The 15,072-nt window shown below is 42.2% G+C and overlaps 1 protein-coding gene across 4 annotated transcripts in view; it reads left to right on the forward strand.

Moving 5' to 3' along the window:
- thada (THADA armadillo repeat containing) overlaps window positions 1–15,072 on the forward strand; it is a 125,650-nt gene that overhangs the window by 54,190 nt on the left and 56,388 nt on the right. For all 4 annotated transcript variants that reach the window (XM_031284333.2, XM_031284334.2, XM_035991919.1 and 1 more), the window contains one exon: window positions 5,302–5,470. In XM_031284333.2, the coding sequence (XP_031140193.1) occupies window positions 5,302–5,470 (169 nt within the window). The remainder of the gene's footprint in view (window positions 1–5,301; window positions 5,471–15,072) is intronic.

Genomic DNA, 15,072 nt, shown 5'->3' on the forward strand with positions numbered 1-15,072 from the left:
CTCATCCACCCAAATGAAGCCCACATGTTGGAAATGTTAAATATAGCCCGGCTCTAACTTCTTTGGCTCCTGCCGTGTTTCTCTTCACCAAGCCCCCCCGACTCATCTTCCCCAGGCGTGTGCGGACGTGTCTGCATGAGGTCGACGGCTGTCAGCCCCCCCCCCATCCTCTTCTTCCCTCTCGTCGTCACATGATCTGACCCGCCACCTCCAGGGATCAGATGTAGCTTGGCTCCTCTTCTGTTGACAGGACGGAGCATCATGCCTAATAATTCTTCCCCTTTTACCCATCCATCACACCACACATAATTTTTTATCTATCTACCCTCAAACAACCCCGCAAGATTTTTGACATTCCTTTTTTGCTGCCTGGCCTTTGCAATGCGTCACACCTGCCTGGATAATGACAACGTCTATGAGTGACGAGATTGATGACGACAAAGAGGGGGAGGATGATGACCAGCAGACACATTTTTTTCATATAATTGATGGCTGAAGTTCGTCTTAACCCCCTTCCAATGTCTCCCTTTCAGCTTCTTTCTTTCCCCTCTTCTTCATTCTCTCTCTGGCTTCATGCTAAAGCCTCAGAGTCTTGAGATAGTGATTTATGCCTTGTTATATCCAGTCCGGGCATCTCTCCTCGCCCTCCCTGCCCCACTCCCTTCCATTCTCGTCCTCACTGACTCATATCTCATTTCTTTAGAAAGGGCACAGTAATGCCCATAAACCATGTGAGGCTTCATAAAAGGGCCACCGTCATTTCCTTCCCAACATAAGATGCGGCGTATTTTCCCTCAGTGCTCATGTTATTGTTATCTTGTTGGTTTGCATGGACAGTGGACAGTAAAACATTTTTTGAACTTTTTGTTCCACGATCAAATTTCCGAATGTAAACTGATACAGTACCTTGTCTGGCAATCTGGGCCCATCAACATTTAGAATTACTAACAGTAGGCCAGCTTTGGTGCGGTATTATTACTTTGTACATACTTTTTTTTTTTGTTTTTCAGTTTAAGGTATTGTAGCCCTAAAGTTGTATTTATGTTTTATTCAAACGACTGTGAAAGAAGTTAATACCTCAAAGCGGCAACTTGCGAGTGTTAACATTTTTAATCATCTTATTTGTGTACAGCTTTTTAAACACTTAAAACCACTATGTGCATACTTTTTTTATGGAATTATAGCAGTGCTCGAAGGTTACTAAGTACATTTACTCAAGTACTGTACTTAAGTGCAATTTACTTCCCTACATTTTTATTTTGTTTTCTATTGGGTGTCTAGATGTGTACACTTTCATACATTTTGGGCGGGATGCTTGTCAGGTGAAGAAATGCAAATGTATGTTTGCCACAGTCTTTTTGTTATACTGCCACTGTGGGCGCCAAAGCCATTCGACAAAACATTCATTCACATTCTACAGATAGTGGTTTGATAGTAAACGGAACAATTCAAAGTCAAGACAAAGTAAAAGAATGATTGTGTTTAGACAGCTACGTCGTGTCCATATAATTGAATGAAGAAAAAATGATTTTAATGATGTCACCACTTATGTCACCACTTCCCTTCGTCTTCAGTGACAGACTTCTGTTGCTTGGACTTGTTTAGCGAACATGCTACAGTCTCTGTGGTGGAAATTATTCTCCCAGTTCTGCAAAATGAGACCCAGATGACTCTCTCCATGCCAGTCAGCAGTCTGCCTCTGACCCCACAGGGGACGGCCCTGTTTCTAAAATTACACCCTTCCAAACTGTCATTTCCTTTTGCAAAAGTGTTTCAATGGGACAAATTAGCACAGATAGTTAACATATGGGCCCCAAGTGGGGGCTGGGAGGGGTGGAAAGTAAGGAATGTATTTATAGATGTAGGTCATTAGGGGTGTGTGTGTGTGTGTGTGTGTCTGTGTGTGTGTGTGTGTGTGTGTGTGTGTGTGTGTGTCTGTGTGTCTGTCGTTTTTGCTCATAAATTCACATGTACAGGCGTGTTGAGCTCAGGAATGCGAACTGTTGTCTGTGTTTGATTCAGGGTCTTGGGTTGTACATCTGGCAATAGGTGTGTGTGTGTGTGTGTGTGTGTGTGTGTGTGTGTGTGAGGCATGCTCACAGCAGGTGGAAGAGCATTTGTTGACAGTTGACTTGTTGCTCCAAACAGTCCTTTCTTTGTTGAAGTCCATATAGATTTCAAGTCTCGTGGCTTTTCCCGTCTCTGACAGCAGTGGATTTGTTGACAAAATATTTTACTGTGCATACGGAAAATAGAAATGAACATGTAAAAAATTATTTGCAGTTTGGGCTTTGCAGTTTCTCTTCCTCGCCCAGATTGTAATGTTTGAGTCTTCTAACATAGCTCACCTCTCTCATACCAAAATCAGAAAAGCAAGCTTCCTTTACATCTCTGCGAACGGTATGTTGAAGTGATGGATCCGAGTTTCTCTGGAACCTTCTGCTGAATTTCCCACAGTGGAGCTGAGCTGCTTGTTTGGCCTCCACAGCCGGCTTTAATGTCATCACAGACCTCGTCCTCCTTGACTCTTGGTTCTGTATGCGTGTATTATATGTGTAAGTAAGTGTATGCTTGACTGTGCCCCCATGTGACTGTAATATGTATTCGATGCTCATTGAATACATTTGTTGCACTAAATTGAGGCTGCCAGACAGTGCATATTCCTTATCTGTACAGAATGTTCGTTCGTGCTGTACACAGCCTTAAGGCCACACAAGCATTATGTTGGGCATCAATATGTGGCAGCATCTGTTCTTTAGGTGTTTTTCCCCTGCATGCCTTTTTGATGTGTGATTCTCATAGGCAGCCAAATTAGATGTGTAATGAGCAGAATGAAACGAATAAATCAACAGTTTTCTTCCCAGATAATGTTCTTGTAGCTCACTTAAAAACTATTTTTGTCCATTGAACTAAAGAATAGTTTGGTGGTGTTTCTGACATAGTCTGGTGAAGACTGTTCAGCTACTGTTCTTGCAGCACCTCAGGAGCTGTGCTGCTAACGGAGGTCAGGTTATTTAAGAAATTTAACTTACACTACAGTGAACTGTTAGTTTGCTATCCAAAGACAATCCCGTGCTCCTCGGATGGTGCCATTTCCCAAGTTGGGAAATCGTTCTTCTGACTTTGGTGTGTTCATGAGCTTTAAAGGTGCTGTAGGTAGGATTGCGAAGATCCAGGATTTAGTCAAAAAAATGTGATCATTGACAACTTCTCAGTTCCTCCCACCTTTCCGCTAAAGCCCAAAACGGTCTCCTAAGCCCCTCGCCCCACAAGGGAGAATGAATGCGTGTGCATGAGCAGTGATTGACACGTAGTTAGACACCCCCACTGGCCCTGATTGGTGCATCTGAACAGGGAGCGGTGGATTTTTGCAAATCGCACTACAGGCTGTAGGTCAGGGGTGTCAAACTCAATTTCACTAAGGGCCACACTGGAAAAAGAGAATCGCATCAAGGGCCAGACACATATAGTTTATTGACATGCTTTTATTTCATCGAAAAAGTAAAATATCTTTGACTCAATTATTACATGTCTCATATAGTCTTCTCACTTACAGTTTGGTCCACATAAAGCCCTGAAAAAGTGAGCAAAAAAGTTCCAAAGCCATCCTAGAATTTAGCAAATCCAGCAAAACAATGATTACATTTTCTAAGTAGGCTACCACACAGCTGACTCACAACAAGCTCTTTCACAGTCTGAATATGCAAACTCTCTGGTTCTGTGGGAATTTCTGAGTCTCAAAGTCAGCAAATTCTGCTTTGAGAGTCGCCTAATTGCAAGTTGAAAAACAGTTTCCCATGTTTTTGGTTTGGCGCACAACTAGGTGGGCCAAAATGTATTGTGAACCTAAATTGATATGCGGGCCGGATCAGAATGTGCGAGGGGCTGGATTTGGCCCGCGGGCCTTGAGTTTGACACATGTGCTGTAGGTGGTGCCAGAAGAGCCGGATATTTTTTTAAATACCTGCTTCATGTAGTTCTACTGGAACATAGGGTCAGTTTCAGCAAATATGACAGAAAGTTAATTTTATAAGGTTTACCTACTGCATCTTTAAGTCGTACTGTGGAAAAAAACATGGATGCTACAAAGAAGATGTCTTGTTTTATTTCTCCGAGCATTTCAGCACTACCTTTTTTTTCATTATTTATTTCAAGTTTGAGACGTTGTATTAGTGGTTTTGTCCCAGAATTCCCAAACAAGCACTAAACTATTGCTTTACCTGACTTGGTATCAGGGCTAATGCTATAAATAACGTTTCTGATGAAACTAGGTCGCTCTTTGTGGACATCAACTAACGCTTACAACCTAATACCATATTACAAATTTCATGTGAGCAAAAAATTGATATGCAATACGTGAACTAAAAAAACTTTTCTTACCATGAACCCGACATTTACTTTAGTCTGCCATTTTACTGCATAATGTGACGGCAACTCGCCAAGTCATTTACCAAACGTTTCGCTGACTTTGCTGAGTTGTTGTTTCCGACTTGATTCACATTCATTTTTTGCCAAGTTTGGAAGTCAATTTTCGAACACCACGTGAATGCAGCATAGCTCATCTCTGACCCTTTAGATCTGTCTCTCCGCTCCTCCTCTCATCTCATTCAGGTCTTGGTCATGTCCTTCCCTCAGGTCAGCTATGGCAGTGTTATGACATTGGATAAGGAAAGACTATCAGCTTGTAAACAAGGTTAATTTTAGCCTGCACTCAGGGTAACTGGCCACATTCACCATCAGCAGTGGATACTGTAAACGGCCGTGTGTGTTTGTATGTGAGAAAGAAAAAGAGGAAGATATCTGTGGGCAAAACCAACATGGAATAGATTATTTCCTTTTTTGTCAAAATTTTTTGATTTTGAGTGTGTCGGCTATCTGCTGGCCTGGGAGCTGTTTAGGTTCTGATCTTTTTGCCTTTGCAATAGGAGAGAGAGACAAAATGAGGGAGGAAGATGGAAATGTTACATAACGTACGCATAAAAATAACGACCAACTGTCCAAATTTGAATTAGTCATTTTGTCATTTGTCCATTACGTAATGTGGCTGGAGTACAAAGTAATAATGATAATACACACAGTAATTTTAAACATACCGTAAAGTTATTACATAACAGTTACGGCTGTGAAATAAATTAAACCCAACAGTTACAGCAACAACCCATGACCTGTGAAAATTAGGAACATTACAGCTTCCTCCATATGCCATGTTACATAATACAAGACTAAAAGATTATGATAACAAGCAATTAGCAATTTTCCATGACACTAATGCTGGTGTGTGTGTGTGTGTGTGTTCTGCAGATGCGGCCACTCGGCAGTGTATCGGACCAGAGAAATGGCGGCTCGGGCCCTCGTCCCCTTTGTGCTGGTCACCCAGGTCCCATCCACCGTCAACGCGTTACTGCAGGAGCTCCCTGCAGCGCCCGGACCCAAAATCCAACACAACCACATCCACGGGACTCTGCTGCAGGTCTGCACCCACGCACACGTCAACATAAACCAATACACTTGTATATACATAACATATGCCATAACATTTCAGTGGGGGCTGTAATCACAAGTCCTTTAAATGACCACAAGTGTTTACTTAGTGATGGAAGGCTCAGGTGGAATCAGACCCTGATTGTCGCTGCAGGATTCTAAAGTATGTTAAACACACGCGCGCACACACACACACACACACACACACACACACACACACACACACACACACACAGCGCTTCTCAAATGTAAGGATTTGCTGCTTTTCGCTGTTTTGTATCATGGTGAATTCAATATTTTTGGTTTGAGAAGACGTCATTTTCGGCCAGGAACTCGCGATTGCCAATTTTTCACAATTTTTTGATATTTAAACTAAACGATGAATTGATTTATTGCTGAATTAATTGGCAGATTAAAATAATTACAAATATTAAGGGTAATCATTAGTTGCATAGTGGTTTTAGTTAAACTCTGGGACTTTGATGGCTGTTGTGTGTAAAGTTGTTGAACCGTATCATATGGAAAGGAGCTTCTGATTTTTTCGCCCACCTTTTTTTTTTTTATTTCATTGAGGTCAGACAGAATATTTTCTTTTTTTTTTGTCCGTGTAATCGGGGTTGTCCTGACAGTGTTTTTCTGCTGGCCTGTGAGAAGGGAGATCTTGGCACTGGTGAGATGGAGGGCAGTTTAACATGGTTCATTTTTACATACTACCAACATTATTATTAGAGGTCGACCGATTCATCGGTTTTGCCGATTAATCGGCACCGATAGTTGATTGGTGGAACTATCGTTATCGGCAAAAATCCATACCGATAGTTTTTCCTGGTTGCGTCCGTTGCTGGAGCGGCTGAGAAGCGCGCGCTGTCATTCATTACACAGTATGCGAGAGCTGAGAAGGGTCTGCTGGCATCATGCATTACAATAGAGGCGAAATAAAAACTATCACTGATGCCTCGTGTTGTTTATTTTCGACACGTGTTACTGCGCGCTGCACGGAGAGCACATGCTGTGCGGAGAAGGCTGACATCAGATGCGCGTTTAAAGCATCGACAGCAAAAAGGTATGTATACAGTTCATTTTGTCATCATAAAGTTATTAATTTGTTGAATAGATGCTGCATTAGTAGAGAAAGAACAGCACAACAGTATGTTTGTTTGCTTTCGAGGCTGAGATGACGCTAAACATTAGTAGTAGGCTAACTTACCTCAAGCGGTTAAAACACGAACAAAAATAAACGCAAGTCCGACCCAAATGTCAGAATCAGAACCCTAAAGGATCGTCCACGATCCCAAACGGCACCTCTGATTCATATTTAGATAATTTAATAACAGTTAAACGTAGATACTTACTGATTGCTGCAGCTAAAAGCTAACGAGTTAGCCGTCACTGGGGTGTCTTTGGGGTCTTTCTAGCCTTTACAGGTGATTTTCTATCCAGCCTGGAACTTGTGCCTTTTTCGGGGTTGTTGAGCATTAAATCCAAACTGTTACATCCGAGATTTATCCACTTGATGTCCATAATTCATCACGTTTTCGGTCATTTCTGCCACTAACTCCGTGCTACCCATAGACAGTAGGTGCTACCGACAAGGGAATGTCCCATGATGCCTTTGTTTATGTTTTCAACCATTGGGAAGGCAGGTCCGTCACACATTACGCCTTATATGGGCATCCAAGCGAGAACAAAGAGTATATAGTGGGAAAGATAGATCCCTCCAGGTCAGAGATCGTCTGTTACCGTTCTAAACCGTTCTACAGAGAAGAATGGCGTCACTGTTTTGAGATTTGGCATACATTTGGGCATTTTTTGAAGAAATGTAAATAGTTTGTCCTTATTAGGGGTGGAACGGTACATGTATTCGTATTGAACCGAAACGGTACGGGCGTCTCGGTTCGGTGCATGAATTTACACGGAGAATACACGGTATAAAAATAAATAAAACTTGCGTGCAAATGAATTAATGTAATGTGGAACTACTGTTACATATGCGTTTCTTAGGGACACCTAATCTGTAGCCCCGCCTTAGCTCTGAAGCTACTGAGCTTTGCCAACACGTCAAGTCGGTCCAGTGAGTCCACACCAGAGCCATGTCTTTCTCCATCACTCTGGTCCACACGAAGCAAACTAGTCCCTTCCATATACAACCAAACACGGATGTACTGTAGCTGTATCCCTTCTTGCCTCGAACACAAATGGCTTCCAGGCCAATTTGCTTCGTTGTTTGCTCCGCTGTTAGCTCCGCTTTTAGCTCCGCCGTTATTCGTTAGCTCCGCCGTTAGCTGTTAGCTCCGTTGTTAGCTTCGCTGTTTGCTGCTTGCTCCGCTGTTAGCGTGTGAAGCTAACGCCACAATTCGCCAACTGCTCTGTGTAAGAAGCTGCTCTTTTAACACCCCTGCTCTGTGCATTCACATATGAGAGCAGCGCTTGTCTCCCATATCAAACTACTAGCTAGCTGATTGTCTTATTTTGTTTACTAGTTCCAGATGGAGTCTGGAGATGATGTGGGGTAGCCTAGGCTACTTATTGTTTAGGCTAGCTACTGTTTACATCTTACTTTATATGCTTCTGGCTGTTGCAGCTAGCTCAGGGGAGAGACTGGATGACACTAGGTGGTACAGCCTGAGACATGCACAATAAAAAAAATTGCCTTCTGCATTTTTGTTATGCTTTTCCCTCCGTTGTACCGAACCGTGATGTCTGAACCGAGGTATGAACCGAACCGTGACTTCAGTGTACCGTTCCACCCCTAGTCCTTATATATATATATATATTAGGGCCGGGACTTTAACGCGTTAATTAAGATTAATTAATTACGGGACTTTAACACGTTAATTAATTACGCAAAAAATAAATAACATAATTTTAACCACACTTATTTTTGCACCGCGGAACGTTTTTCAATGAATGAGTTTCGACGGACCGATTATACTGGAGCACCAACTAGCGTTCTTGACTTCCGACAACAACAAACCACAGTGAACATGAACGAAGAAGCTGACGAGACCGCTTTGCTTGGCCCCGTGGATGGGAAATTTTGTTTTAAAAAACGAAAGGATGGAAGCGTCGACAAGAGCATGGTTGTGTGCAAGCTATGCAACAAGGAATTTGCGTATCACCGCAGCACATCGAGCCTCAAATATCACCTCAACGCAAAACACATAGGAGTTAGCGTGGACGTTAGCCCGACCGATTAAAATGCGATTAATTTCGATTAATTAATTACAAAGCCTCTAATTAATTAGATTAATTTTTTTAATCGAGTCCCGGCCCTAATATATATATATATATATATATATATATATATATATATATATATATGAATTATAATGCTCATTATGTCATTATTTTTGCACTGGATGACTCCAAATATGTAGGAGAACTGTTTTAGACACATGCTTGTGTAGCATTGCTGTGGGTGTAATATCAATAAATATGACATTATTATTTTGATTATTGGCAAAAGCGTCTGGACTTTTTTTGAAACGATGTATGTATTTTGTCAACTGTATAAGTTATAAATACTATCGGTCGATTAATCGGTTATCAGCAAATACAGCCCAACCTAGCTATCGTATCGGTAAAATCCACTATCGGTCGACCTCTAATTATTATGATACAAAGGTGGTTGAATATTGGCAACATCCCTTTAAGAAAACAAACTCGGTGTACAGTGGTGAAATTGAGTGTAGCGATTAAAATATGAAGAGATGGGCGCCCAGATAGCTCAGTTTGGTAGAGCAGGCGCCCATATATAGAGGTTTACTCATGACGCAGCGGAGCCGGGTTCGACTCCGACCTGCGGCCCTTTGCTGCATGTCATCCCCCCCGCCCCCCACCTCTTTCTCCCCTTTCATGTCTTCATCTGTCCTGTCAAAAAATAAAGGCCGGAAATGAAAGAAATATGAAGAGATGCATGTTACATATGTGTTATTACACACTCCCGTGTGTTACGCATCAGTTGCTTTTATAAGATGATAAACCCATATCTGGAACTAACAAAAGCAGCCTTGTGCTGTATTTGCAGTTGCAACCATTCTTAGGATCGAATGTCCTCGGTGTATTAATGAGTTTAGAATCCTTTTAATTCAAGTTGAAACATGAACCTCTTCACAGCTGGACTGGAGAGGTTTTCACTCAACAAAGAGAAAACATAAAAATGCAATTACCAAAGCGGTTATCAAAACATGTGTATGTGCACACCCACACAGAGATGATAGATATGGAGCATCAAGCCTCGGCACGCATGCACGTGTGCGCACGCCCACACACACACGCGCGCACACACACACACACACACACACACACACACACACACACAGAGCCTGTCAGTCCCACACACCCAGTTTCCACACAGAGCCTGTCCAGACAAGGCGGTTATCGCAGGGTAAATACCAGTGTTTAGTTCTGTCATCACACTCTGACAAACACAACCAAACAGTCTGCCGGTAATATCAACACACGCAGAAGAAAAAGGGGGCGGGAGTTTCCCCAGCCTTTTATTGAACACCACTGATGGGGTCGGTGTGGGAGCAGGGGGTGTGGAGCGGTAAGAACCGGGCCGAAGGGTCAACACAAAGACTGAAAACGGCACCGTTTTCTTCATCACTTATGGTTTGATAGCGGTCTGGACTGCAGGGAGGTCCTGTGGGCTGAAGGCAAAGGATGGCAAGGAGGAGGAGGATGAGGAGGAGGAGGAGGAGGAGGAGGGGAGGTGGGCTTCTTAGGCTTAGGGGAGATTTCAGGAGGAGAGTGGATTTTAGTTTGCTTTCCTGTCATGGCTGCCATGTGTGGAGCTTCCCCAGATGTCTGCTGATCTGTTTCTGCATTTGTGTCTTCAGCTCCATCTCTCTCTATATATATATATTTCCCCTCTGTCTCTATGTTTCTCTGCTTCCTGTCTCTCCTTTTTAAAATGTCCTTGGCGTCTTTTCTTCCTGTCTGTCCATCCTTCTGTCTGTTTCTCTGTGCCTCTCCCGTTCCCATACAAAGGGGGAGATCACATTGTGTGCGGCCCCTGTGTAATTTAGTCGTGAGATAGCTTCTTTGTCCTGTGTCGTGTTCTTTGTGTCTCATCTTCACCATTTCTATGTCTCGTCATGTGTGTACTGTATCAACAGCTACCTGTTTTCTTGTCACTTTGTTATACAGCAAATTGTATACACCTGCAGTACTACAAGTAAACCCCCCGCCATTAGAATAACAACCACACACATCCACACTCTCAGGACAGGAGTGGTGCTGTTATATTATCGGGCACCTTTAGTTTGTAACTTGTAGTTTGTAACTTGTATACATGTAAATGCACACATGAGGTAGCTTTGGCATTACAGCAGAAAGATTACAGAGACTCTTTGTGCTTAGCTGTGTTTGGTGAATTGAGGAGGAAAGGGGTGGTGCTTAGGAACGGCTCATTTATTCCCCCTCCCCCAATTTGGCAGTTTTGCATGTGCCAATTTCAAGCCCCGTTTCTAGCTCTTCTCTTCACTAATTCACACTTTGGGATTTTACCCATCCAGAAGAGAGAGAGTTAAGATGTCGAGTATGTCGCACCTACACAGACACAAACATGTCTGCATGGGTTATAGCACAGCTTATGCTTCAGCCCTTCCTTGGCCATTTCATTTCCTTTTTCCTTCTACCAGAAACACGCCAGCCCATCATACCTCACACACTGTGTGTGCAGCTTCACTGGATCTACGAATACAACTCTTCTGCTGCACCATATAAGAAATAGCTCACCTCAACACATGTACACATCAATCTTATTATATTTTTCTACATGTCTGTATATTAAAGTTATCAGTTGTTCTATTCATTTGGCTTGTTTCTATTTGCTGCATTATTTTCCGACCAATGGTATTGTGTTAATTGGTAATCTATATTCAAACGTATTGAAATATTTTTCAAATAATATAAAACTCTGAGGAATAAAGTACTGTATCCCAGACAAAATAAGTTGAGTGTCCCCCATTTATTACCATGATACTGTGGTGCAATGGAAAACCTCTAGCAGGGCACAAACTCATGCCTCTCTGTTTCTTCTTTTTCTGAAAAGCAGGGAATTCCACCATCACGGTGTGAGGGTGCGTTCAGACCAAACAAAGCGATCCAACGATTCGCCGCAGGGTTGTGGTGGTGCGGTGCTGGGAGTGTCACATATAAACACACACACACACACACACATATATATATATATATATATATATATCTTTTTTTTTTTTTCTTTCACAATTATTGTTTTCCGTGAGATTGTTTATAGATCTCGACATTTTCAAGCGCACTTGAAGGCAGCTTCATTTCACAGAGAAAGAGAAAAAGAAGAGAGACGGAGGGACTGTGAATTTGTGCTGGAGCTTGTTGCAGGAAACGGTCAGCGTTTGCAGAAACTCCTGGCCACTTAAGTGCTTGTGTTTCTTTTTTACCCTCAGTGTTTTAAAACTTTCTTGTCGCAGCGATGTTTCCTGTTAACTGTACAGGACTCTCCCACCGCCTCAAAATGGAATGTCATATCTGACAGCCGATTACCCGATAAGCGCAGGGTGACGTTGGGTTGCGTCTCTCCAAAAGTGAATCTGTTTATTTCCGGCTCCCCCCTGAGGCACCCCCCCGCCGCAGCCTTAACGCACTACTCACATTCAAAATGAATGAAAAGACCTGCGTTTTCACCGGACCATCAACTGTATATAAATATAGTGATCAGCATAAGTGAATACACCCATGCTAAAGTTGACTAAAAAGAGGAATAAAAAAACTCATTTTTTGGAAATTGATCTTAATGCCTTAATTAAAAAAATTAGGAAAAATCCGACCTTTAAGGACACCAATCATCTTGGTGAATGAATAATGTATCATAAATAAATAAATAAATAAATGTTCTTCCTTAAAATACAGGAGGCATACTCTTCACCATACCTAGAGATTGGCATGGTTTTATTTCAGTTATCCTAATAGCTGGTTTGATTTGCATTGAGAGATGATTTTATGGAAAGTACCCCATGCCAATCTCTAGGTATGGTGAAGGGTATGTGATGATGTGGGGCTATTTTAATTCCAAAGGCCAATGGAACTTTATCAGGATGCATAGTATCCCAGATCCATGAAATAACTGGCCTTTAAGAATAAAAATCTGCCTGCCTCGATACGAGACATTATTCATTCACAAAGAAAATTGGTGTCCTTAAAGGTTGGATTTTTCCAAAAAAAATTTAATTAAGGCATTACGATCAATTTCCAAAAGATTATTTTTTATTCCACTTTTTAGTCAACTTTAGCATGGTTGTATTCACTTAAGCTGAGCACTGTACATGGAATAAAAACATTGGATCCAAGGGGTTTTCAGATTTAATGTAGTCCTGATAGTGTTGTATATATCTGTAGGGGCCATCTGTAACCAGGCTATAGATAGCAGGTGTGTAGGTAGGCGGGGGTATATATCTGCCTCCATCATCTCTGATGGAGGCAGATATATAAGGAGTGTCTAGATGTGGGAAGGGGGGTGGGGTAGGACTGTCATAGCAGGAGCTGTAGAGTTGCAGGTGAAGTGGTCTAAACATAGTAAAGCAGAGATAGAGGCCTGCAGCGTACGTGTGGAGGGAAGCATCACACACAGAAACACTGATAGAGGAGATAGTGGCCATGCAGTGAACTGTGTGTGTGTGTGTGTGTGTGTGTGTGTGTGTGTGTGTGTGTGTAAAATATTCTGCTCTCACGTGTAAGATGGGAAGCTGAGATGGTTAAGCTTCAAAAGAAGTAACGGACAGAGAGAAAGGGAGTGAGTGTGTGTATTATTGTGTGTGCCTGAATGTATGTGTGTGTGTGTGTGTGTGTGTGTGTCTACAGTACGTGTACACCAGACACTGGCGGTGTGTTAATGCTGAGATGGTGAGGACATTGTGTTTATCCTTGGGAGATACCTAATGTATGTTAATATACTTCACTGTGTGTGTTTGTATGTAACGGGTAGCAGATGTTTTTGCTCGAGGAGAAATTACTTCCTCTGTTATTGTCGAAGAACTGTTAGTGGGCCAAGTGTGGAGCTGGGAACCATCACAGCTACTGAGGCAAGCTGTACCACTCTGCTGACTTTCTCACACACACAGTGAAGAGGTCTGATAACCAGAAAAGGAAAAAAAGTTTCCATCCATTCTCCTTAATGAACTTATTCTAGTATGTGCATTTCCCAAAACAATTCGTACAAATAGCAAAACACCATGGATTACCTGCAAAAGCCAGTCTCTTGCTCAAAATCCTTAGTTCATCTCTCAAAAGTAAATATCTGTGTCAATGAACATGTCAGTGCCATCAGAAAGTCCTTGTGTCATTGTGTACGGATAAGACAGTCAATTGCTTAGTCATGTTGTCAGTATAACACTGTAATCTGGAGGGATGTTCTGATGTAAACTATGGCTAAAGTTTTGATGACAATTATTGTAAATTGTAGGTTACACCTTAGTGTATGTGGGAGTTTGATTGCAAGAGACTGGACAAGATTGACATTTACGCTTTTACTGTTTGTACTGTAATTTGTTGACCGACCATGTCATTGCGATACAGAAAGGAAAAGACAGCACTGCATAGCACAAAGAAAAAAAACAAAAGTAGAAATGTGAACATAGGACAATATCCTTGGGGAAAACTGTACATGCAGTGCTGTAGGAATTACAGTGCAGTCTTCCTACAGCTCCTGACGTTCCTGTCTGTTGGGCCACAAATTCTCATCCACATCACAACTAATATCTTCTCTTGCGATGCAGCGTGGAAAGAATCTTTTAGAGTGTCTTATCCAGCCTCTGCAGGCATCTGCTGTGATGTCATCACACACTGCATCCATGGCAGCCAGAAGGGTCATCTGTGTATGTGGCTGGCGATCATATACTTTCCATCTCCATGCTGAGAAAAATTCCTCAATGGGGTTAAGGAATGGGGAGTAGGGTGAGAGGAAATCCATCAGCATCCTGTTGTTGGCTGCAAACCATTGCCTGATGATGTTGGAGCGATGGAAACTGACATTGTCCCAAACTATCACGTACTTTGGCAGGTCATCTCCAATCTGACCCCTCTATTGTTCAGGGATGAGATCCCTGTAGAGAGTGTCTAAAAAGGTGACAAGACGCTCTGTATTGTATAGCCCAATAATGGGAATATGCGTTAGCACACCATTCTGAGAGATGGCAGCACCCACGGTTATGTTCCCGCCCCATTGTATACAGCACATATTGCATCTTCTTTTGTACAGCCATAGCAAATGTGTAAAGGTCACAATCACTGTACTGTATATCACTATACAATGTTGTACTGTTTACTGTGAGGTACAGTTGCTGCATGCTCATACATGTTTTACCTGTACTTACTGGTAGCGCAGCTCCTTCACTCTTTCACCATTTCTTTCAAATGGAACAGTGTACAGCTGCTTCGTATTCATTTGGTGTCTTTTCAGCACCCTGTCAGTTGTTAGTATCAGTTGAGATGCTGACTGTTTGGATGTTTTCAAAGATGATGATGTCCTCTATAATGGCACTCTTTAGCTCCCTTAGTCTTATGGCATTGGTTTCTACAACCATGGTGCAAATAGCCTCCTCCTGTTCAGGT

This window comes from Sander lucioperca, chromosome 15 (genome assembly GCF_008315115.2).
Source record: "Sander lucioperca isolate FBNREF2018 chromosome 15, SLUC_FBN_1.2, whole genome shotgun sequence".
Classification (NCBI taxonomy): Eukaryota; Metazoa; Chordata; class Actinopteri; order Perciformes; family Percidae; genus Sander; species Sander lucioperca.